The 23,016-nt window shown below is 37.2% G+C and overlaps 1 protein-coding gene across 10 annotated transcripts in view; it reads right to left on the bottom strand.

Annotated features, from left to right (window-relative positions):
• Positions 1–23,016, bottom strand: part of LOC108112745 (maternal protein pumilio) — a 188,910-nt gene that overhangs the window by 68,739 nt on the left and 97,155 nt on the right. For 2 of the 10 annotated variants that reach the window (XM_041819127.1, XM_041819129.1), the window contains exon 2: positions 8,500–8,511. The exons of the other annotated variants lie outside the window; for them this stretch is intronic. In XM_041819127.1, the coding sequence (XP_041675061.1) occupies positions 8,500–8,511 (12 nt within the window). The remainder of the gene's footprint in view (positions 1–8,499; positions 8,512–23,016) is intronic. 10 annotated transcript variants of the gene reach the window in all.

The raw sequence follows: 23,016 nt of genomic DNA, 5'->3' as shown, positions 1-23,016 counted from the left end.
GCCCATTCATGCCCAATATTTTTATATACAATTGCTGGCAAAGTAATAGTTATGGCAATTTTAATATTGTTTTTTTTTTAAAATTAATATTTTTTATTTTATTTTTTATTTTTTTATTTAAAATAAAAATTTTTTTTTTAAATATATTTTTAAATTTAAAGATTTGTAATTAAACAAGGTTTTTATACCACTCAAACCATTTCTTTTTAAAGATTTAAAATAAGTTTAAATTTTAAAATTTTTTCAAGGCGTCTAAAAGTAGGCAATACTATTTTGTATATAGACAATTTCAAGGTAAATGAAGCTACAAGAACCTTCCACCTTTCGAACCTACTATCTCATCCACAATGGTATCCTCCCCCTTCCCTTTCTCCACCACATCAATCTCACGCACACGCACACGTGTTAAATTCATGACACAACGTTCGCATACTCAAAAAGGGTTACCCCCAAAAAAAGCGAGGGCCTGCTGTGGATGGGAATTTTGGGTCTCCCAAGTGCACGTGTGTGTATTGCGTGTGTGTTCATTAAGCTGCTTATTATGTTTGCACTTAAAAATTCATATGTGACTATGGCAACCCCACAAACAAATTGGTTGTGTCCTTTAAAGCCCCTTTTGCCCAACCCTTTTATTGGCATACTTAAGGCCGAAGGACGACTACCAGGCTTCATTAAACTGAGCCGAGGATTTCAAATTTTCAGCTGAGACAGAAAGAGGCTATGAAAAGTCTCTCCTTCTCTCTGTCTTTATTTATTGCCACCCAAAAAAAAATGTATGTATGCTTTGCATATTAATTTATTGGCAGTGCCCGGGAAAATTTAACAACTTGTAAAACACAAAATGCAATTAAGTATACGCCATGTGGCAGAATACAGTACAGAATACCGAAAATATATTCTTTCTGTTTTGCCTGCGTTTTTTTGTCGTAATTTTATAAATATTAAATTAGCAGTTTGAACGGGGTCAAGTTGGGTAATACTTGATGAGCACAGCACAGCGCAGCGCGGGGGGGCAGGGCAGGTGAGTGTGGGGCACGTTCTGATGAAATGCCTTTGCGGTGAACATAAATTACTAAAAAATACATGAATTCGCCTTGCAAAAGACCCCTCTCAAAAAAAAAAGAGAGACACGTTGCAGTAACTGTCAGGTTTGGTTAAATAAAACCGCAAGAAACCATTTCATTAACTTGGCAAAATGGGGCCGCAAAAGTGATGAAAAAGGATTGTAATTATAATGAAAGTAAATTGAATGATGTTAGCCTGAGATTAAATATTAAATAGTTTGTCTTAAAATCTATTTAAATTCTTAAAGTTCACGAAAAAACTTCTCTGCGAGATTGAAACCTCAAACCGAAAAGGAAAAATCCCAAAATGAAAAACCTATTTTCAGCCCAAGAAACAGTAAAAAGGAAACTGCGCGGAAAATGATGAACAGAGCTCGAAAATTCCTTGGCAAGGATATGGAATGGAAAAGCAAAAGCCGAGTAAAGACTTGGCAAAAAAACCAAAGAAAGAAGGGTTAACTAGGAGAAGCTCGAAAGTGAGAAAGGGCCAAAGTTCATTTAAGCGAAAATGTAATTTTATGCTTTTTAATTGAGCGAATATGCGTGGCAGCATATGGCGGCGCGTCTGGGAAAACGGGAAGGAAAGCGGAGGCATACGAAGGATAAAATGGAGAGTGGAGAATGAAATGTGGAGCTTGCCCTGGTGGGTCTTTCGCCTTGATGAGTTTCAGCCGCAGTCAAGCGAAATAATCAACGTAACAAAGTGCGATGGTTATAGACAGATAGAGTCCTCGTTCCTTTTGGCCAAAAAGGCAGGTGTTATCCTTGAATATACAGCACATTAAGTGTCAACTTTAATATTTATTTAAACAACTAAAAGGGGGGTGGAGCTGGCCTGATGAAAAGCAATAAAAATGCAGCATTATTAATCATCATCAATCAATGTCATCCATCAAAATGCGTGGCTACCCCTTCTCTCTCTCCCTCTCTCTTCTTCCATAATCTTGCTTTGTTCTCCTTATTTCCTTCTTGTATCTTCAGCCACCCACTAACACCCCCCACCCTCCTTCGTTCTTTATGCTGTCCATTAACATCATCAACGCCCTTTTTTTACCTAAAACACCAGACACACGTCCAGACAGCGCTGAGCAGATATGCAAAAATGTGGGTGGAGAAAATTGATCTCAAGTTGAAGTACTTAAAAGGGAGGTAAAGTTAGTCAAAGATTTAATGTTTAGTTTAAGGATTTTCAGAAAGTAACGCATTTTAGTTAATTATACTAATAAAAAACCATTTCCTTCACTTCCTAAACTTCACTTAAGCCAGTTCAAAGACCCTAATAATAACTATAATTACCGCAGATAACCATTGGCTAACTTTCTACCTTTAATTACGTGTTGCCAAATCAAAAACCCTTCCCATAACGCACTTTTAGAAAGGTCTAAGTGACCCATATATAACTGACACTTAGTTAGTAGTTCAGGGAAAGGTTCCGTTCCCTTGGAAAGTCGGAGCTTGCCCGCTTTTCTCTTGCTTCTTCCTTCCCTTGCCTGATTCCGATTCCGCAAAGTTCAATGAACTTTTCTCGCCAAAACAAGTCAACGACCAAAAGAAAGGCACACCAACTAAGCAAGTAAAACCAGCTGCGAAGAAAGAGCGGGGGGGGGGGGATGTAGCCAGAAGAATGAGAATTATAATAATGATAATGATATCATATGGGCTTCTTTATATCCCACAGCCGACCACAATGAATGGAAAGCAAAGAAAAGAACTGAACTTGAGTCCGCACACTTGCGGTTAAGTAGCATAGGAAATGATATTTCTTTTATTGCTGGCATGTTGTTTTCCCTATTTTCTTTTACTATACATTATATAACACCCTTTGTTCAAGCTCATTTAAATTTATCAAGCATATTTTCTATATATATATCAGCTCCTTTCCCCCCACCTCTTTTCATGTTTCATTCACACTTGCCGTGAATTTAATTAACAAACTCAAGAGGGTCACCCTCTGTGTTTCTTTCTCTTTCGAAAAGTTAACTTCTCGACTCTCCCAAAAAACTTTGCGGCACTTCTTCTCTAGCTACGGCTTCTTCTTCTTACTTTCCTCACTCTTGTTCTTCTTGGAATTTTCGTGAGTAGCTTGAATAGCAATTGACATACAAAATACTTTGGAGTGTCATGCCATGGAGCTACCTTTTCAGTTAAGTTGCCTTCTTTTTCCCCACTTTTACAGTTTTTTTTTTGTGTTTTTTCTTGTTGCACCATTGTTTGGTAGACGTTACTGCATTTGCTTTCTTTTTTTTCGGGTGGTGCAGGCGGCAGGTGAGCTCTATAAACTTTATTAAACTTTAAACCTGCCAGGCAGCCCTGAGGGGAATTACAGAGGAAACTCCTTTGGGAAATAAGAAATTTATCGAAAAAGAATCTAGGCAGAAAACTCTAGAAAAAGATATTTTAAACAAAAATAAAACCTTTTAACGACCTGGCAACTCTTAAATTAAACTGCACCACAAAACCAAATAAATTAGTCAAATTTTTAAGCATTTCAAGATGAACAGAAAACAAGATTATGGAATTCGGAAGTGAAGCAGAAAAACAAAAAAAAATATAAATAAATTTTTAAATGCCTTCCAAATTGGAATTCATTTGCTTATCAAAGAAAAATTTAAATAATTTTTAGAGGTCAAGTTCGTTTTCAGAAGAGAAGCCACCACAAGACTTGATCGAGTTTAAGACATCAAAAAAAAATGAAACCAAAGATGACTTGAATATATAATTAGTTAATGTGCTTAAAAGTAATCAAATATTAGTTTATTTTTATGAATTTTTAGCCCTTTGTAGTCAACTTTCTATGCTCTTGATTCGCATCTTTGAGAATTTGTACTTTCAAATTACGAACTTTAAAAGGGCAACAAACTACTCACAGTTTCCCTTCCCTATTAAAGCCTCATTAGATTCGAAGCATTTGTTTTCCAAAGCTTTCTTTCAATGCCATTTGTAGAGGGAAAAAGTTAACAAAAGAAAAGCCTGACGACGCACATGCCAAAATTCGACACACAACAATGGCAAAACAGTCTTAACCCACTTTTGCTCTTAGCCACAATGTCTAAGCTTCACATGCAGGCAGCAATAACAAAAAAAAAACCAAGAAAAACTATGACTAAGTATTTTCTTTCAGATCATCATCGTTAACTTCATCATCATCATAAGCATTATTATTAATCATCATCATCATCATCTCATATCATTTTCGAAACTCATGACAAAAGTGTCAAATCAGACAGACAGACAAGCAGAATTACGTTGTTGTTTGCTACGCCCACATTGTGACCGCCTTTTTTGTTTTTACCTGGTGAAAATTCCAAAAGGAAAATGTATATGAACATATCTTTTTGGCAAGCTGAAAATGAGCCAGCGCAATGTTTATTTTCGTTTCCAAATTTTTAGTTTTTCTCGCTTTTGTTTTTGCCGTCTCATTTCGATTTTTCACACTTTAGCTGATGACAGATAGTGTTGATATATACTTGCGAGTAGAGGGTTAAAGGAGGGGGCAGGGCAGAAAGTTGTCAAAGTGGATTTTCAAATGTATCTGTATCTCGAGAATGAGTAATGGGAACAAAGATTGATCTTTTAGTTCTGTTTTTTCAGCTACTAAACCATAATTAAGAAAGGGGATTTAAGAAGTCTTTAGTTTAGAGCATCAAAATCCTTGATACTTAAACTATTTCGGTCAATTTTCATTAGCTTTAGCTGCATAGTTTTCCTCTCTTTTCTTGGATAATCCAGGCTGACATTGTCAACTTAAATGCAACTTGGGGTCATTGTAAAGTGAGAGCTGACAGGGCAGAAAGGGGGTTCCTATGCTGGCTTTGCCTTTTGACTGACAGTTTCAATTTGCACTAACTTCGAGAGTCCGAGAAAATGGTAGTGGATATTGGGCTAGAGGAAGGGTACACACTCTATGCCATGAAGGTGACGCCTTTCTTTGGGTATTAAGGTCAAAAAGCGTTAAACCAAAACAACAACAGACAAGGCAGCAGGTAAACTGAACCCAACTGAATTGAAAGAGGAGAAGAAGCTCCACCAAAAAAAAAAAAAAAAGGGCCAAACAGATTTGGTCTTTCTCTCTCCTTGCAACAACCGCAAAAAGCACAAAGCCATGAACAAGAACCAACTAAGAAAAAAAGGAAAATAGTAAGGGAATAGGAGGAGCCCTACAGGAGCTATAGAATCAGGTCAGGCCAACTTGGTGCAAAAATGTGCAATGCCGTAAAGGCCAAGCGAAAATAATTGGCCAAAAAAAGGCAAGGAGAGCTCAGAGGTAAGGGGTAAAAGGTAAAAAAAGAACAAACAAACAAAAAACAAACAAGATTTTGGCTTATGCACTTTTGGCTTTAATGAAAAGAAAGCCAAGTTACGAGACAGAAAGAGAGAGAGGGAGGGAGAGAGAGAGACGAACTCATAAAGAATCTGCAAAAGAGACGGCACTTCAATTCTTCTGCTGTCTTTGGTTCACCGTTATGTTGACCGCGTTACTTAACGGTACCATCGAACACCCCGGTGTGGTTCTCCAAAGGCCAAGTTGGAGGTTCTGGAAAACCGGTTTCATTTCGTCGTCGCCGTTGCCGTTGCCGTTGTCGCTTCTTCAACATTGACACCCATTTGAAGGCAATGTGTAGAAGAAGAAGAAGACAACGACCGGTTCTTCCGACTTCTTTCTTCGTGATGCGAATTCTTAATTGCAAATCTTCTCCTTTGGAGGCGCTCTTTTAGGTTCTTCAAGCTTTCCAAAATGAACGAACAAGCCAAGATTAAGTCTGCCAGATAAGCCAAGTTAATGAGTGGAGGTTTCTTGCTGGCCTGAAGGCAGAATTTGTCAATGTAGAGCAACTGCTGATGGTATCTGGCAGTTCACATGCTGGTTTTTAAGGTCTCAATTAATCAGCAACGAGGCTTGACAAAATAAACTACAAGAAGTACTGATTACCTTAGGGAAAAACTAAGCAGTTTGGAAGATAGAAAAGAAAGATAGACTCTACAAGCACATTTCTTTAGAAAATATCCAAAAGTAAGCATTTCCCAGATAAAAACAAAGAAATCTAATATCTTATTTCCCAAAAAATCATCTTAACTCCATCTATTACTATTTCTAAATCCAATTCTCTTTCCTAAACCAATTCGATTAATTTCGAAATCATCATTAACCGCGATTATCATTCATTATGACAGCTCAACAGTTTCTAAGTGAATGATGATCCATAATTCTTATGCAGATTGCAGACTGAAGCCGCCGCCATTCTAAGCCCATTTACATAATCGTGCTGCTGGCTGGCTGTGTCGGTCAACCGGAAATTGGCCAACAATAAAACATTTCAGATCGCTCGGCCGTTGCTTCCGTTTGATTACTGTTGGCTACTCACTTCTGCCTTTTTGGTTTTGGTTTTCTTTCTCTTTCTAGCGATACCAAACCAAGCTACAGTCCGTTTCATTTTATATAACAAAAACAAAAAAACAACAAAAATCTTTAACAAAAAAATGGAATTGGCTTCGCTGGCAATTAACAAAAAAAAAAAAAAAAATCAAACTGAAACCGAAAACCCAAATTGATTCTAATTAAAAAATAAAAATATTGTGAAATTTATGAAGCAAGGTTTTTAGCGAGGGTTGCTTGGTAAGTAAGCAAGCCGTAACTGTTGATTTCAACAAACCGCAATTATGACTGCAATGGTGTAATTTACTAATTACATCTTTTCCTACCATTAAGTTTAAGTCAACGATTGCCATGATTTGTAATTTGAGTTTAATTCATAAATCAATTTGATTTAGTTTGCTATTAACTCTTGCCAATAATTTGTTTTTAATTTAAACTGAAAACTTCCTGAAAACGTTTCATTAAAAACAAAAAACAAAGACTAAACTTTAGCTTATTTAAACATTTTTAATAGAATAACCATTGACAAAGGCACGTTTCTTGGTTGAGTTTTGGTTTGTTTACGATCTTGACATTTTCCATTCAGGTAAAACTTGCTATGGATTCTAATATCGTTGATATTTTTGTCAAACGCCTTTTCGAAGATGACTGACTAGACAAGACTAGTCTAGTTAATTAGTAAGTTAAATTGGCAGTTGGAATGGCGTATTTGTGTCTATTTTATGACGCGTTGACTGACTTCAAAACAAAGGTTATATAAGATTTTTATGGCTTTTTGATTATTATTTTTGTTGGTTGAGAAAAAAAAGCCAAATCTTGGAATAATACATTTCATTTTTTGATAAGTCCAAGTGACTAACTTTGACTTGATAAAAATGCTACAAATTCCTGCACAGGCCATCAAATCAAAAGCTGTCCAACTTGTTTTCAAAGTCAAGAAGATAAATTGCCAACTTGTTTTAAATAAAAATATAAAATTGAAGCTTTTGTTTTGGTTTCTGTTTATTATTTTTATGTCATCTTTTTTTTTTCTAACCACAACAATCCTTCAAAAAGCCGGTATCAGCCTTCGTGCTAAAACTCTTCTATTTTGCCTTTGCTTTTTATGCAAATTTATTATTCGATTTTAAGGCCTATTTCTATGTGCTGATTGAATTTTATTTTTCACCTATTTTGTAATGCAAATTAAGCTAAAGAAATTCAAACCAAATCAACCGATTTGGTTCAGGTTTAACTATAAATAGTGGCTGCTGCTGCTGCTGCGGCTGACTAAGTTGAATTTTCCAAAGCAAATAAATTTCGGATTTTAATAGGTTTCGAAAATAGGGTTGTGGTTTATAAATAATCCCAGAAAACAGAAAATAAAATATGGAAAAACTAATGCTAACGACAAGGTGTTTCTGTGTTATTTTGAAATATTTTTATATTAATTCCTATCAGCCATATACCCCATATCTGCCAGGGTATCTCTCCTATGACAAGACATTTCTTAGGCAATAATGTCCACCACAGTTGATGACTAACCTTAGGCCACCTCATGCATACCTTCATATATCTTGGCCATATTAATTGCTGATATATATCTGTATATATATATGTCCTTGAAAAATAGCATTTATGTTTAGCTGAGTATAATTTATGGCACTCTCTCGGTTGCAGAAACCATTGGGTATATGTATCTAAATTAGTTCACCTGGTTTTTGAGGATTCGCTGGCCTGTTCTCTGTTTATGGCCAGCCATTAATTGCCCAAACAAAATTCCACTTAGCCTCGTTTTAAGTTAAGTAAATACAATTTAATTGTTTATACTCACAGCCCAACCACACCCACTTTCTTTCTTTTTTTTTTGTTTGCCAATGACGCACAAAATTATATCACCGGCAATTGTTAATAAATAAGCCAATTTGAGTGGTTAATGTTTGGGAAAAGCAATCTGTGAAGAATTTTCAACTAGGAAATATACATCACCCAAGGTGGCAAAGAGGTTACGAGAGAGGGTTTTGGTTTTTGGAAAAGTGCAGAGATAGCCACCAAAGATTTCCCACCAAAGAAGTTACGTACATTGTCACCTACCTGCAACGAGAGAGAGAGAGAGAGAAGGAGAGGGAGTGTGAGAAATGGTTGTGGAAAATGCAATTTCAGATATGTTGACAAATAAATACGGTTAAGGACTTGAGATTTATAACTCTGGGAAACTTCTTCAAGCCAATAAATCTTTAAGCTTAGAAAAAAAAACTATAATAAATTAAGATTAATATTACTATGTGAAAGTTTCTTAATTGGTTGGGAACTCAACTACAGCCTCTTTCTTCCCAATTCATCATTCCCATTTTCCTTGCAATTTCCCTCTTTCTAACCAAAATATTCATCTTAAGCTCTTGAAATATTCATAGAACGCGGTGTAACATCTCAAAAGGCAACTTAAAATTTCCATTCAACTGAAAACAAAGGAAAACTTGTACATTTTCCTTAGCCAAAAAAATCTACAAAAAAACAAGAACAGTTCAAAGACCAAGTCGTCGGGTTTTTGAGCCCTAGCAGGTTGTCAACTTCAATTTCGTGGCTCTTCTCATAAATATTGACGCGAAAATTGTCGCTTGCGTTTTTGGCAACTGAATTGGAAAGAGTGAAGGAGAGAGAGGAGCTGCAGAGAGGGAATCCAGCTGGGTTATTAAAAAATTCATGGCTTGTAAAATGCTGAAAATCCGGGCAATGGAAAATTTAAAATGCCTATAAAGGGAACGCAGCAGCAGCAGCAGAGAGAGAGGGAGAGGAAGTCGAGATGAAAATTGGCCGGCAAAGCGGCTTATAGAACGGAGGAACAGAAACCAATGCCGCTTGCCCTGTGGCCTTTTCCGACCGCAATGTTGGCATAGTGGGTGGTTTCGGGCAAGGGAAAAGCCTTCAGAGAAGGTGGGAGAGGCTGCCCCAGAAGTGGGTTGTGGTCTGTGGGTTGTGCTCGGGAAAACATGGCTGCGTTTGACGTCCACTCGAAAATATCATTTACATATCCGCGGAGGAGTCGCCGTTCGCCGTAGCGCTCAGCGGGAAAATACATGAAAAGCTTTTAAATTTTTGATAGCCACCCGGCCCGGCCCGCTTTTCATCTCCAAAACAAAAAAAAAACCAAACCTTCGTGTGTTTTCCCGCTGATCCCTAGCACCCGTTTATCCTTTATCCTTTGATTTTTGGCATCAGTTTGGTTTGTTACACACTTTTTGCCAAATTAAATTTAATTTCCATGTTTGGAGGTCTTAATCATGTTAATATTTCATTTATAAAACCCTTTTTTGGCTTTCACCGAAAGTTAAATGATTTAATTTTTCATTTTTTTTAAATCATTTCATTTTCTTGTTTTTGAAACTGCAGCTTATGGTTGGATTTTTTTCTTTCTTTACTCTTAATTTAGCTTAATATCTTGTTTATATTTTCTTTTCTTTTTTTTTGCCCCTTTAGGCTAGAGAAGAGATGGGAAAGATAATGGAGGGGAAAAATGTTTGTGCAGGCGCACATCTGTGCACTTTTTGCCTTTGGTTTGTTTTGCTCTTTGGATCTCGCTGTGTTTTCCTTTGTTTTTTTTTGTTTATGTTTTAATTACGTTTTGGTGGTTGATTTATGTTTATGAAAAGGCAGGCGTGGGTGGAAAGAAAAACGATGAGGGGTAATTTTGATGGCCTTGAAAGGAAATTGGGTTATCAGAAGAGATTATAGAATATTATTCAAGGGAAAACTATAAGCAGTTAACAAAATCTATCAATTTACATCAATTTCCCTTTTAATACTTCCCCATAAATCCACCTTTTTAGCTTCTCCCATTGAAAACGCAGCTTTCTCACCTCATCATACCCCCCATCTTCCCCAAACAACAAACAACTTTCCTTTGTTCACCGATTTTTCCGATTCCCGTCAGTCCTGCAATGCGCTTTCCATTTGTTTGCAGATGATAAATGACCCTCATTCCCATGTCCCTTACTCCATACTATCCATCTCCCAAAGAGGACCAGCCATGGACATTCATGCATCTAACTAAGTAATATCTGTGTATCTATCTGGGCTATCTTTTGTCTATTGTTATTGCCTTTGAATATTGCCTCTATATATATATATATATATAGATATATAGTTACTTATATACATATCCATCTATGTATAATATGGCCATCGAACGCTTTTCGTAGTTGCCTGCAACTTGTCAGTTTCTCTACAAGACCATCAATTTATTTAGTTTTATTATCTGCACACGCAGTGCGGCGAGTCCATAGATGGCGTGTTGGTGGTGTTGCCAAAGCAAAGTTCTTTCTATATTGGCTAGGAGGTTCTTCTTTACTCTTTTTTTTTTTGCCTTGCTTTTGTTTACGCTGTGCACGCAATGCATAACATAGAAGAAGAAGAAGTAGAAAAAAAGTGGGAAAATTGTTTGTTGCAAGTGTTGTGGCCCTCTCGCCCCCTACTCCCCCTACCTTCAACCCAAAAAAAAAAATTGGAAGAAAGAAGAGAAAAAAAAAACAATGGAGTGGAAAAAAAAGGAATATCTTGACACTTTATCGTTAGCCAAAAACTAGCGCAGCGTAAACAAAAGACAAGCGATGGGCGAGCAGCTAAAAAAAACAACAACAACAAAGGCAGGAGGCAGGCACAACATGACACGAGGGGCGGTGGACAGAGCGAGGGCGGGTGCTAGGGGCAATGTAAGGTTTTGGCATTTTCGCGCTTGGCGTTAAATTCCCCTGACAGCTATAAAATTGCATTTTAGAGCAGCACAATACAGCAGTACAGTACATAGTACAGCAGCAGAGAAGTCAAAACCAAAAGTGGAAAAGGAAGTGGAAGTGGAAGGGAAAAAGGCACGCAGCAGCAGTAGCAGCAGATACAACAATGTATCTATGTATCTAATAAATAGTTATTGCCGAAATGCAACAACAAGGCGAAAGAAAGAACAAAATTGATATTCCCCCGAAAGCAAAAGTGCGACATCATTATATAAATTGTGCGGTGGCCAAAGTGAGCATCATATGTTTTCTATCTGTATCTATCAGATACACTCTGGATGGTGGGGTGGGTGGTTTGGCTTTCCTCTAAGTTTGAAGTGATTTCACACACATGTTTTCCCCAAAGCAAGTTTTCTGCCAACCCCACACCCCATCTTCCTACTCTGTCAACATGACCACAAAAATGTTTCACACAGCTGTGCTCGAAGGGAAGAAAATATATCCTGAGAGAACGCGGGGGAGTTTCTTCTCTTTTTGGTTATTTGTCATTGATGGAGAATATGGGCATCGAGGGAAATGGGAAATTCTGGTAGAGAGAACCAAACAAACAGAAACTCGTGTGCACGTGACACGGAAATCATATTTATCTGATGATAATGCACCCACCCAACCAACCGCCACTGGGAAAATTTATTCTAGCAACAAGCAAAAAGAGAGATCCGTCTCCAATAATCTTTTAATGTGCGGAAAATGCGTTTTCCATTGATTGAATATTTATAAGGTATTAAATACAGCTATTCGGGAATGTATTTTATATATCAATTTAAATTTATATAAAAGGAAATCCTTTATATAATGAGGTCATCTCGATAAATTAGTATGCATGACGCGCTGTTCTTTGGTTTAATAATTGCTTTTGTATCTCTTTCTTTAATTTTTTATTAAAACTTCATTGCCTTGAAGTCTATACCTCCCCCCCTTAACACTTGATAATGAAATTCCACAACTGTTTTCCAAACCCTCTTCGCTATTTGCTTCATTCCCCTGAGGTTTTCCATTTCAATATGCCTTACAGAAATTGATTCGATTGCAATCTCTGAGTGAGTGAATTTTTATGAGACATCATCAAGCTCTGTTCTGGGTTTCTATATCCTATATATATACTATATACCATATCCATACATTCCCGGTAGGCCTGCACTCCCTGCGATAACACTGCCACATGACACGTGTCCCTGCCACGTGTGTATGTCAGCTGCCTCCTTCTTTTACTCCCCCCTGAAAAAAAAGGGTTAGAAACTGTTGCCCGCCTCATTTTATTTTATTTAACTTCTATTTTTTTTTCTGTGGCAGCTTCTACTGCCTTTGTGGCACTTATGTTGAGATTACACGCTTGTCAGCGAAGGCGTTTTCGTCTGCAAAATCTGCGGGAAAAGGGTTTTTCTCGGCTGGAAAGTGGTTTCTTGGTGGTTGACTGATAAAATGAGCAATATGTTTGTGAGTTGCTGAAGTTAGATAAGTGGTGTACATATGAAAGGGACTACCCTTCGGCAAGTACTTTAGAAAGAATGAGTACTGGAAGATACTTGTCTTAATTGGTTAAAATATGTTTGTTGATTATTTTTCACTTTACGTATTAATATTCTATCTTTCTTTTTATACATTTTATATAAACATATTTTTGGTTCAAATTTATATATTTTTGGCAGCTCATTCAACTTTGCTCATCTTCGAAAAGTGTTAAAGTCCAACTTAGATGAACTCAACTTTTGGATTACACATTTTTCCAGCACAAATTGCCTCGACAAAGTTCTTCTTTTCGTTTTTTGCACATTTTTCTATATATATATTATATATATAGAGTTCCCTCTGAACGATTATGAATGCGAATGAAAATTTAGTCGGACAGTTTGGCAAAGGGAGCTGAGATAGTAGATGGACGCCCTGTTACAAAAGGCTCTCCTTGGGGCTACTAAACGGCTGATGAAGTGGATTCAATAGCAGGAGAAGGAGGAGGTGTAGGAGCAGGATCAGTAGGAGGAGCAGGATGAGGAGGAGGAGCAGCAGCAGCAGCAGGAACATGAGCAGAAAGAGGAGCAGCAGCAGCAGCAGAGGAAGGAGTAGTATCTTCCAGGCAGGCTTATAATTTGCTTAAATAATTTGTAAGTGCAAAGTTATGAATTGCTTGGATGAGCAGCAGCAGCTTTTGCTGAGGATTATAAACCCCACTTCTCCCTTTGATTTTTCACCCTCAAACCACTACTTGCTGGCCAAAAACAGTTTGCCATTTCCTCGGGAAATGCATTTTGCCGCAAATCGTTTTTCGCAATTCCCTCTAAAATTTGTTCGCCCGAACATAAAATGTTAATTGTTTGTTTTCCCCATTTGACAACTAGACCAGCCAACCCAACCACCCCAACCCCATTTTTGTAGGCATTTTCAATGAGGAAATGAAGCTTAGAATTCACAGAAATGAGAACGCAACAAAGCTGGAAAAGTGGGTTAAATGCTTAATGATCTGGTGATCATGCTGGGAATGGAAGCTGCTGTAATTGCAAATGGAAAATTGCAACTGCAACTGCAACTGCAACAGCAACATCATCACGTAGAACTCATTTTCTCTGCCTAGTTTTTCCAACAATAAATAATTGTAAACAGGCGGATGTGTATACACTCAGAGAGATAGAGATACTTTCTGGGTGAAAGTTTCACAAGTTTCACATGTTTAAATGCAATGAAATTGGATTTTCATTACATGACAGTAGTAGCTTATAACAGTGGGTTCCCCGAAAAGAATGTTCTCCAAAAACCATTTATGAATTACGAAAATTTCACCGGGTGAGGTTGCCAGGCTGACGTGTGACACAGTTTGTTTGTGGGAGTTTTCCATAATTGTTCTTACGTGACACATTTTAATGCTTCGGCAAAAGACATGGCCAAGGGATACAAAGAGAACCAGAATAAACTGGAAAATACTTTGACACTTAAAGCGGCACACGTTTGGCAATAGGCTGAAAAGTTGACTCTTTTGACAGTTTGGTAGGCAGGCAGGCAGCACATAGGAATATGTATCTGTCAGATACTTTGGCCAACTCACGTTACACGTAGGTAGGTAAAGGTTCTTCCTAAGAAGAATGAAACGCAATGACTGATCACGTATATATCTATCACAGACATTTCTCTAAAAACTCTATTTAAAACAGATTTATATACATACTCGTATTTAACCCATCTTATCTGTAGAGGATTTCAATCTCTAAAATATAAATAATCAAAGCCAAAGTTATCCTTCTCTTAAACTAACATAATTAATGGCTGTCCCAAAAACCAAACCAATAGATACTTAGATATCCAACGGATCCAGCTGCCTAACAAATCATAGTTATGCCATGACTTATGGGTTAACTACCAATCAATGCAACCAGAACACAAGACCAGCTAAAGAAACACTCAAACACTCACACACACCCACTCACCCACACATGAAGAACAAACCAGATACTATGGTGAAAACCAAAATCAAATCCAAAACGCACTTAACTCAATATGGCTAACTTTGGCCCCCTCTCTCTCTCTCTGAGATACTCCTACCTTATCCCATATCTCCAATAACCTCATGCATTTCCTCCTCCTTCTTCTACACCACCCACTCCGGCACACGCACACACATCGACATCATTCAAATAGTCGTAGCTAACAAATTGCACTGTCGAATGCAATATTTTTGCTTTTAGCCATAATACCTTTTACATATGCTACGACAGATGGCAGAGAAGAGCATTTTAAGCTGCCATCTCTCCTCACCCACAAAACTCTCCAGCTTGGGGGCTACCGCCCCTCATCATCCTTCATTTGGCCCCACCAATCTTGCTCCTCTTACACACTATTGGTGCACTATAAGAAATATTTGGTGTATTCTAGAGATAATATTGTGATAAACCCACTTACTAAGTCGTTTTGGGAAGTATCTTTAACTTCTTTAACATTAAATTTCAGCTGTTTCTAGATTTTGGTAGGTAAATCTTGCTCAGTTCTTCTCTTACCAAACTTAAAACCCCTTTAATTACCCCCCATTTCTCTCACTGCACTGATGCTGCAGCCAAAGGTAAGTAACTGGCATGCACAGCCAGCCACAAGAGTCAGTTAGTGAGCTGGCAGACCGAGAGGTTGGAGGTTGAGAGGGAAGAACTTGTTAGCATGAGATGTGCATGTCTCTCGGACCAAAAGGAGCAGCCAGTGGAGAGAAGATGTTAAAGAGCAGCAGCAGCAGGAGGAGGAGGAGTAAGGGATATACTCCAGGGATGAAGAGAAGGAGGAGGAGCTGGATGCCAAAGTGATAAATCCTTGCGGCTTTTTATTTCCACCGAGGCGGCATCGTCATCGTCTCCAGTATCTCAGTATCTCTCTCTCTGTGTGTGTGTGTGTATGTTTACTAGTGTGGGTGTGATGATGTGCCACGCCCCCTTTACAGCACGCATTGCATTACAGGCACAATAATTCTTACTGACAGCTCTTGGGTTCGCTCTTTTGGCATTTTCCCCTTTCATTTTCTTCTTTTCTCCCACCAACATAAAACGCATTAAATTTCCACACTTAGCGCCCAATTAAAGGCGAAGAGGAATCAAACCAAGGCAACCCGGAACCCTAAAAAAAATCCTTCTTTTGTATCCTCTTTATTTTTTTTTTTAAGGTTTGTATCATATACCAAAAAATTTACGCCTCGTTAATTTCAATTTAAGTGCAGACAATTTAAAATACAACCAACGGGGGCGAAAAGCAAAATCAGCAAAGGGAAAAAAATAAACCAAAACTTGCGCCATTTTCACAAAAGGCAAAGCGCAAATTAACGGCTCCGTTTTCGAGAGGTTTTCCGAAATGGAAACCCTCCCCCCTTCTTTTTCCCAGCACACATTAGCTTTGGCTTTGGCATATATATAAATAAAGAAAAAAAAATGTATTTTATCGTTGGCCAGGAAACAGTTTGGCGGAAGCCGGAAATGTTTCCACTTTTTGTTGTACTTCCCTTCTATTCCCTGCTGCTAAAAAGGGTTTAGCCTGGTGAAAGGGGAAGGAGAAGCAGCAGCAGCAGCAGCAGCAGCTTTTGGAGTGCATTAAATATTTGACTAATTAAAGTAATGGCTGGCTCTAGAAGCTTCAACAATTTATTTGTATAAAAATACGAGTTTATCATTTCACATTTTTAAGCTTAATTGTTATGCATTTTTGTCCCCTAGAAAGAAAAACTGCGAGGACTTTCAAGTTGAACTCTTGAGGTCTGTCGTCGTGATTATTGTGGCCATAATTGGGTCGACAAGTTGTCCCTTTTGGAGTTTTATTGACTTTTTTGAAAAACAAAATAAACAATAGGGATAAAGTGGTGAACTCTTTTGAACTTTGTCAATAAATAAAAAGCAAAATAAAAACAGAAAAAGAAACAATCTTGAAAATAAATCATCAGAGTAATTGTGACTAAGTAAATAATGATTATTAATTGGCAGCTGGCAAGGCAATAAATATTAGTTTGTCAAAAAAGTCTTGCGGTATTTTCGCTAGTTGGTAGAAGTTCTTGTTTTATTCGTCGCATCAGGTCATACTATACCTTTTTGGAAAGCTCATTTCACGCGCTAACACGTGTTTGAGTGATTTTACTTTTCTTTTAAGTCGTTCGTGAGTTAAAGCGTCGCAATCATGGAGCAAAATAAAGAGAAAATACGGCATATTTTACAGTACTACTACGATAAAGGCAAAAATGCATCTCAAGCCGCCAATATGGACCCGATACAGTTTCCATTCCCACCGCACAACGATGGCATCAACGTTTTCGTTCTGGTGTAGAGGTGGTCGAAGATGCGCCACGCTCTGAGGTTTTTGCCAATAGGGAAGCGAGCTTCTATGAGAGGGGCATTATGAAGTTGGCATCTCGTTGGGAACGCGTCAGCGAACAAAACGGCGCATATTTGACTTGAATCGCATTTTTGTAACCAATTTTATACCGCAAGACTTTTTTGACAACCTAATATATAAAATTTAACAAAAAATTAATAAACAATGGAAGTGCTGAAAAAGTATTTATAAAAATTCCCTTGACAAGCAAACAATTTTTTAAAATATTTTTTTTGTAATTTTTTTACTTTCTCAGTACTAGCAAGTTCAGCAAACTCATTTTTAAATTCAAAAATAAATTTTTAACCCCAAAAATGACACCATAACTCATCACAATAATCTCTAATTTATAAACTAATATTTTTCCTTTAAATAAATACAACAAAAACCCAACAAAAGATTATATCTTTTTTAACCCAATTAAAGTAGCCATAATTCAGGCGATTAAATTGGCATTTTTGCGAGAAATTCCACTGACATGTTAACAATTTATTTAACAGCTAAAAACAAGCGCAGGCATTTTTGCATAATTAACTCATAAATTAGAAACCTTTTAAATAATGACTAAGCCATACATACAGCCAAGTCACTTGCCGAAATTCCAAACAATTACAATGAAATCATTATTATTCCCGACCCAAAAAAGTTGACTCAACTTTGTAATGGCCAAATAATCATAACAATCAAATAAAATACAACATCAGAAAACCAGTTACCAAGTTTGTTGCCACAAAAAAAGCAGAGAAGCACACAAAAAACACGGCCAAACGAAATGTGTGCTTCAAGTGTTGACAATTGACTTACTGACTTGTAGCTCTTGGCCATCTCAAGCCATAAACAAGAAACATGGCCAACAAAAATAAAAAAAAAATAAAGAGGAAAACCAAGAAATCAAGTCATAATATATTTTTTCCTACATGATTTTCTAGCCAAAAAAAAGAGAGGAGGAGACGAGACGAGGGTGGCATTCAAATAACATGGGCCAAAGAACTCTAAGCCGCTAGCAGCTGACTTTTGGACACGTTTATAAGCTGGCCAGCACATAGAGAGACACACACACACACACGCACAAGTAAACTACTTTAAGACGGGTCGTTGACTTTCAGTGAGCCGCTTTTTTTTTCTGTTTGCTCAATTTTTTGACATAGAAATTATGAAATGGATTTTTGAGGGATTTATGGAAATATTTAAATGGGCCAAAATGGCAAACATGTGTGAAATAATTATAGAGAATGGCTAAAGGCAAGCTAATTTCAGGGTAGAAAGAAAATATTTTACACTAGCAAAGAAACATGGAAATGTTTTGGGCAAATACAAATATTTAAACATCAAATTTGTGGCCTAATTGGTTGATTGATTTTCTTAAAAAGATTTTTATTTTTACTTAAATTTGATAAGCAGGAAAGTTCTTTTAAAATTTAAGCTAACATTTTTGCTTGATTTATAAATTTAAAATAAATAATTTAACAAGAAATAAAGATGTTTATTTAATAATAAACAATATAGTTCACTTGAAAAAAGAAAACTTTTCAGCATTTAACAAATTTTAAACCAGAAGAGTTTCCCTCCAAAGGGTCGATTAAAAAGCAGAATGAAATGGGAAGAGCTAGGAGAAGGGAAGAGGTACAGGGGGAAGAGGAACAGGAGGATGAGGTTTAGGGGAAAGAGGTAGCAAAATGGAGCTATGGCTACGAAATTTTCCGCACATTTGAGCGGAAAATTATCGATTTATATATGCAGCAGCGGAGAGACCAAAATGCAACAGCGGCTGGCAAATAGACCCACAGACAGAATTGGTTCGGGTAAAATGGGTGGGAAAAATGATGCGCCCAACATTTGATGAAAGAGGGAAAACTCACACACACACATACACACATACAGAGGAGGAGTATCAGCAGACATATGTAACATGCTCGCACATTTGTAGAACCATCACAGATGGATGACACTCTCTGCGGGCAGCAGCAAGTGGGGGGAAAACTCTTTGGGGAAAAGTTTTTTTGCGAAGGGCCAGCAGTAGGGTGTGGAGGGGTGAAATGGGTGGCGGCGGCGGCAACGGCGGCTACTTTTGCTTACTTTTCATTCAAACATTTTTTGCATGTCAGAAAGGAATTCCACTCTGTGTGGTTCAATAAACTGGCGCGTGAATTTTATACTTTACTTTTGAATTTTCTTTTTTATCTTTTTTTCTTCTTTTTCCTATTTTTTAGTGTTTCCAAATAAAGAAAATGAAAGAAAACATATCGTTGAGGTACTGATTTAATAGAAAAGAGTTTGTTGTCTGCTTTTTGTGTGCCAAACATGCAATTGAAGTGGCAACAAAGGGGGGAAACTGAAATTTTTGAAGGGAAAATCTTTGGCAAAGGAAATTTTATTTAGTGGGCAAAGCAGCTAAACGCCAGCCAAAAAGGTGTAAGGAAAAGGGATTTCTATTTTGTCATATTTTTTGTTAGTTTTTAAAACTTTTTAGCTAGGTAAAAAGTTATGGATTTTTAGTTTCAAAGTTAAAGACAAAAACTAGAAAAAATTGTTTAGCCAAAGTAAGTTTAAGGCCTTAAAAGCAAACATCTTTGCAAGCTTTTTCAAGACCATCTCCTTTTTCTAGAACCTCTTTAATATATGCAAATATTTCCCTCAACACCTCTCCCTGAACTAACCCAATTATCCGAGTTATCGAGCCTTGACGTTATCTATCCGCACTCCCTCCTATATGTTTTTCGCACTTCTTTTAACAAGAAAAACCGGGAAGAAAAAGAACCAAAAAGAAGAGCTAGAAAAAAAAAGTAAGAATAAACTTTTCATCTCTGGGCAGCAGTTTTCCTCCCAATTTGGGTGCGACCTTTTTTTTATGCCTCTGCTAATTTGCTGTCATTTTGCTTTCCATGCCTAGAGCTGCTGCTGCTTTCCCCAGCCATGAAAACTCATCCTTCCAGTCTACGGTCTATGCATTATATATCGATCAAAATTCAATTTGTGACGCTTTTTTCTTATTTCTTTTTTTATTTAAGAGCCTTTAAAGCGCAGCTGGAAAAGTGGCAGCAAAAGATGAGCAGGAGGGAAATGAAAAAGTAGAAAAAATGAGAATTAAGTTTAATTGAAAAAGTTTGTCACATCTTTTTAGCAGCATTCAGTTGGCTCTTTTTTCTGGTTTTTATTTTTTGCTCTTAACATTTTTTTTTTTATTTTTTTTTGGCCACGACTTACGTATGACCTCGAGCAGTTTTTAATTAACCCAATTTGCAGTCTGAGCCAAAGACAAAAAAAACCAAACTTTTCCCTCAAGATAGCTTCTCTTTTTCGTTCTCTCTCTTTATCTCTGACTCTCTCTCTCTCTGTTATCTTTTCTGTGTTTCTTGGTGAGTCTTCTCTGTGCTGTCACTTTGAATTCAAATTCATGTGCCAAAAACCCGCTGGCTGGTGGAAAATTGAAGCTGAGCCACCGCTGACTTGCCCAAAACACACATTCACACACACACACACATGCAGTTCTTCTACCTCAAAAACTTCAGTTTCAGTTTTCAGTTTCAGTTCAGGTTCGACGTCAGGAGATATCAATGTGAGTTTGGCAGAAACTGTGGAAGTCAAAGCACAGAGATATCCCAGTGGATTATCCTCTAAATGCACTAAGGGAAAATCTATGTTTTTCAAGAGGAAATTTCATGTTTTTCATTTCACTAAATAACATACATAATTCATCAATCATTAGTCCTTGTAAATATTTTCTTAACTCAACAACTTTTCCTACATTTTAACAACTTTTTTCCACTTCTTAACACCCTAAAAATCACATTTCCACTTTCCTTATTTAACTTCTTGCTTTTCATTTGCCTTTTCCAAAGGTACTAAACTTACTCAACCTTTTGTTTTCCCTGAAATTTCCCTTTAATTCAGCTTTAAGCCTCTCCCAACTTGAAGTCATAAGATCAAGATGTTGTCCGAGTCGCCAATGAAACTCTTCCAGGGTGGAAAATGCGGAAAATATGATGGTATAAATTTGTCGACGACAGACAACACATGTTGTTAATAACTTTATTGTTTGCTCTTCCTCTTATTCTTAACCACTCGACTCGAAATTGCAACACGTGACCCCGAACCTTGGACACAATTATATTAAAAAAAAAAAAAAAGAAAAGTAAGAAAGAGAGATTTTCTTCTCTCCTGCGAGTACTTTTCTGCAATCGTTGACAGAAAATTAATTAAAAAATTCCCTCGGCCACCAAAAAAAAAAACTATTTAATGACTTGCCATCGATTGCAGTGGCTTTGGGATATGGCGATTGCGTTAAGTTCATTACCAAACTCTCAGGAAAAGTGGGTGGTTGGGTAGTTAGAGCAGCCAGTTAGAGAAGCTCTCCTTGGACACAGGTGGAAAGGCAGAGTCCCAATGCAGTTGATAGCTGCATTCGATGGGATTAGTTCACAAAGTCTCAGGAGCTCGTAAAGATGACAATGTTGTTAAGGGGAAAAGTCGGAAAAAAGAACAGAAGCTACAGTTTAATGAAGTTATAGTTGGGGAGGAGGAGGAGGACTGAAAGTAAAGAGAAAATTCTGTGCTTTTTCTTCTTTAATTTGTCTATAATTAAAGATTTTTCTTTTGCACTTTTCATTACACTTCATTTCTTGTTCATCTTTTTTCAAATTTCCCTCGTTTTAAACTTGCTCCAGTTTTCACCTGCATACCTGCAAATGGAAAATACGAAAAGAAAAACCAAACCATACCAAATCTGAACTAAGCCACGTACCAAAACCAAAGCGAAAAAAATAAATACTTAAGTAAACTGAATCAAAACCAAACTTATCCACACAATCTTTCCCCTCTCCCTTCCCCCTCTTTCGTGTTCGCGATTTTCCCACCTCCAACCATTACATTGAGTTTTTCCAAGCTATAGCTTGGCAGACACACACACACATAAAGTCGTTAATGCCGCAGTTTTCCTTCCACACATCGCAAATATCAAGGGAAATGAGTGAGAGGCAGGACGGGGGAAGGGAAAACTCAGTTTTTCACCCTACATCTCAACGAAATGGAGAATCCATGGCACCTAATTTGCTGCAATTTTAACCGCTGTGCTGTTGCTGCTGCTGCTGCCAACAACGAACGGAAAATTCTGCTACTCCTTCGTTCACCAACTTTATTAAAAATGCATAAAAATCTACAACAACCACCCAGCATGGTAAGCAACAAATACAGTTTTCCCCATCATTCTCTCTCTCTGTGTGTGCTTTTCTTTTTCGTTTTTCTTTTTTCCCCAGTAGCTGTAATTTAAAACGCTGCGTACGAGAAACATGAAAATAAATATTAAAAATAAATTAGAGCTACCTGTGAGTTTTTATTAACTTTTAATTTGCGAAGGGTGTAAAATAATGAGAATGGAAAAGTGCAGAAGAGAGAAGAGAAGAGCAAAAGCAGAGCAGAACAGAGAACTTGCAGCTGCAACCGAACACGAATGCACTGGCTAAATAAGAAATGAAAAATTGCAATATAAGCTAAAAGCAATATATATATATACGTTACACAGCCAACACAGGTGTTGCAAGTTAAAGGGGGGTACCAAACACACACACATACGAAAGATAGATACAGTGGCCCTCATACACGATGCCACACACATAATTGAAATTATGTTTGGAAATTGCAATTTGCAAAGGCAAGCAGAGAAAAACGAGCAAATGAAAGAAATACGATCGGAATTTTCAATCTAGATTAATTTTTCCAATAAAGAATAGCAAATGCTCTACGTTTTAGGGAAAGCTTAGAAAGGTTTAGAAACTGTAAAGCTTCTTTAATAATTTCTTAATAAAAATAACCAAAAATCTTCTTAACTTCCATATTTTTAAAGGCTGTTTTCCCTACAACCCACCTTCAACCCACCTTAAAAAAGAATATTTCTAAGTCTCCTTAAAAGACTATAAAATCCCCTTTGCTCTGAAAACCCCAGAAGACTGCAAATTCTGGATTAAGCTAGAAAAACAAAGGGAAAGGGAGA

Source organism: Drosophila eugracilis, unplaced genomic scaffold (genome assembly GCF_018153835.1).
Source record: "Drosophila eugracilis isolate 14026-0451.02 unplaced genomic scaffold, ASM1815383v1 contig_47, whole genome shotgun sequence".
Lineage (NCBI taxonomy): Eukaryota > Metazoa > Arthropoda > Insecta > Diptera > Drosophilidae > Drosophila > Drosophila eugracilis.
The sequence above is the reverse complement of the archived record's forward strand: the minus strand, read 5'-3'. Positions and strand labels throughout refer to the sequence as shown.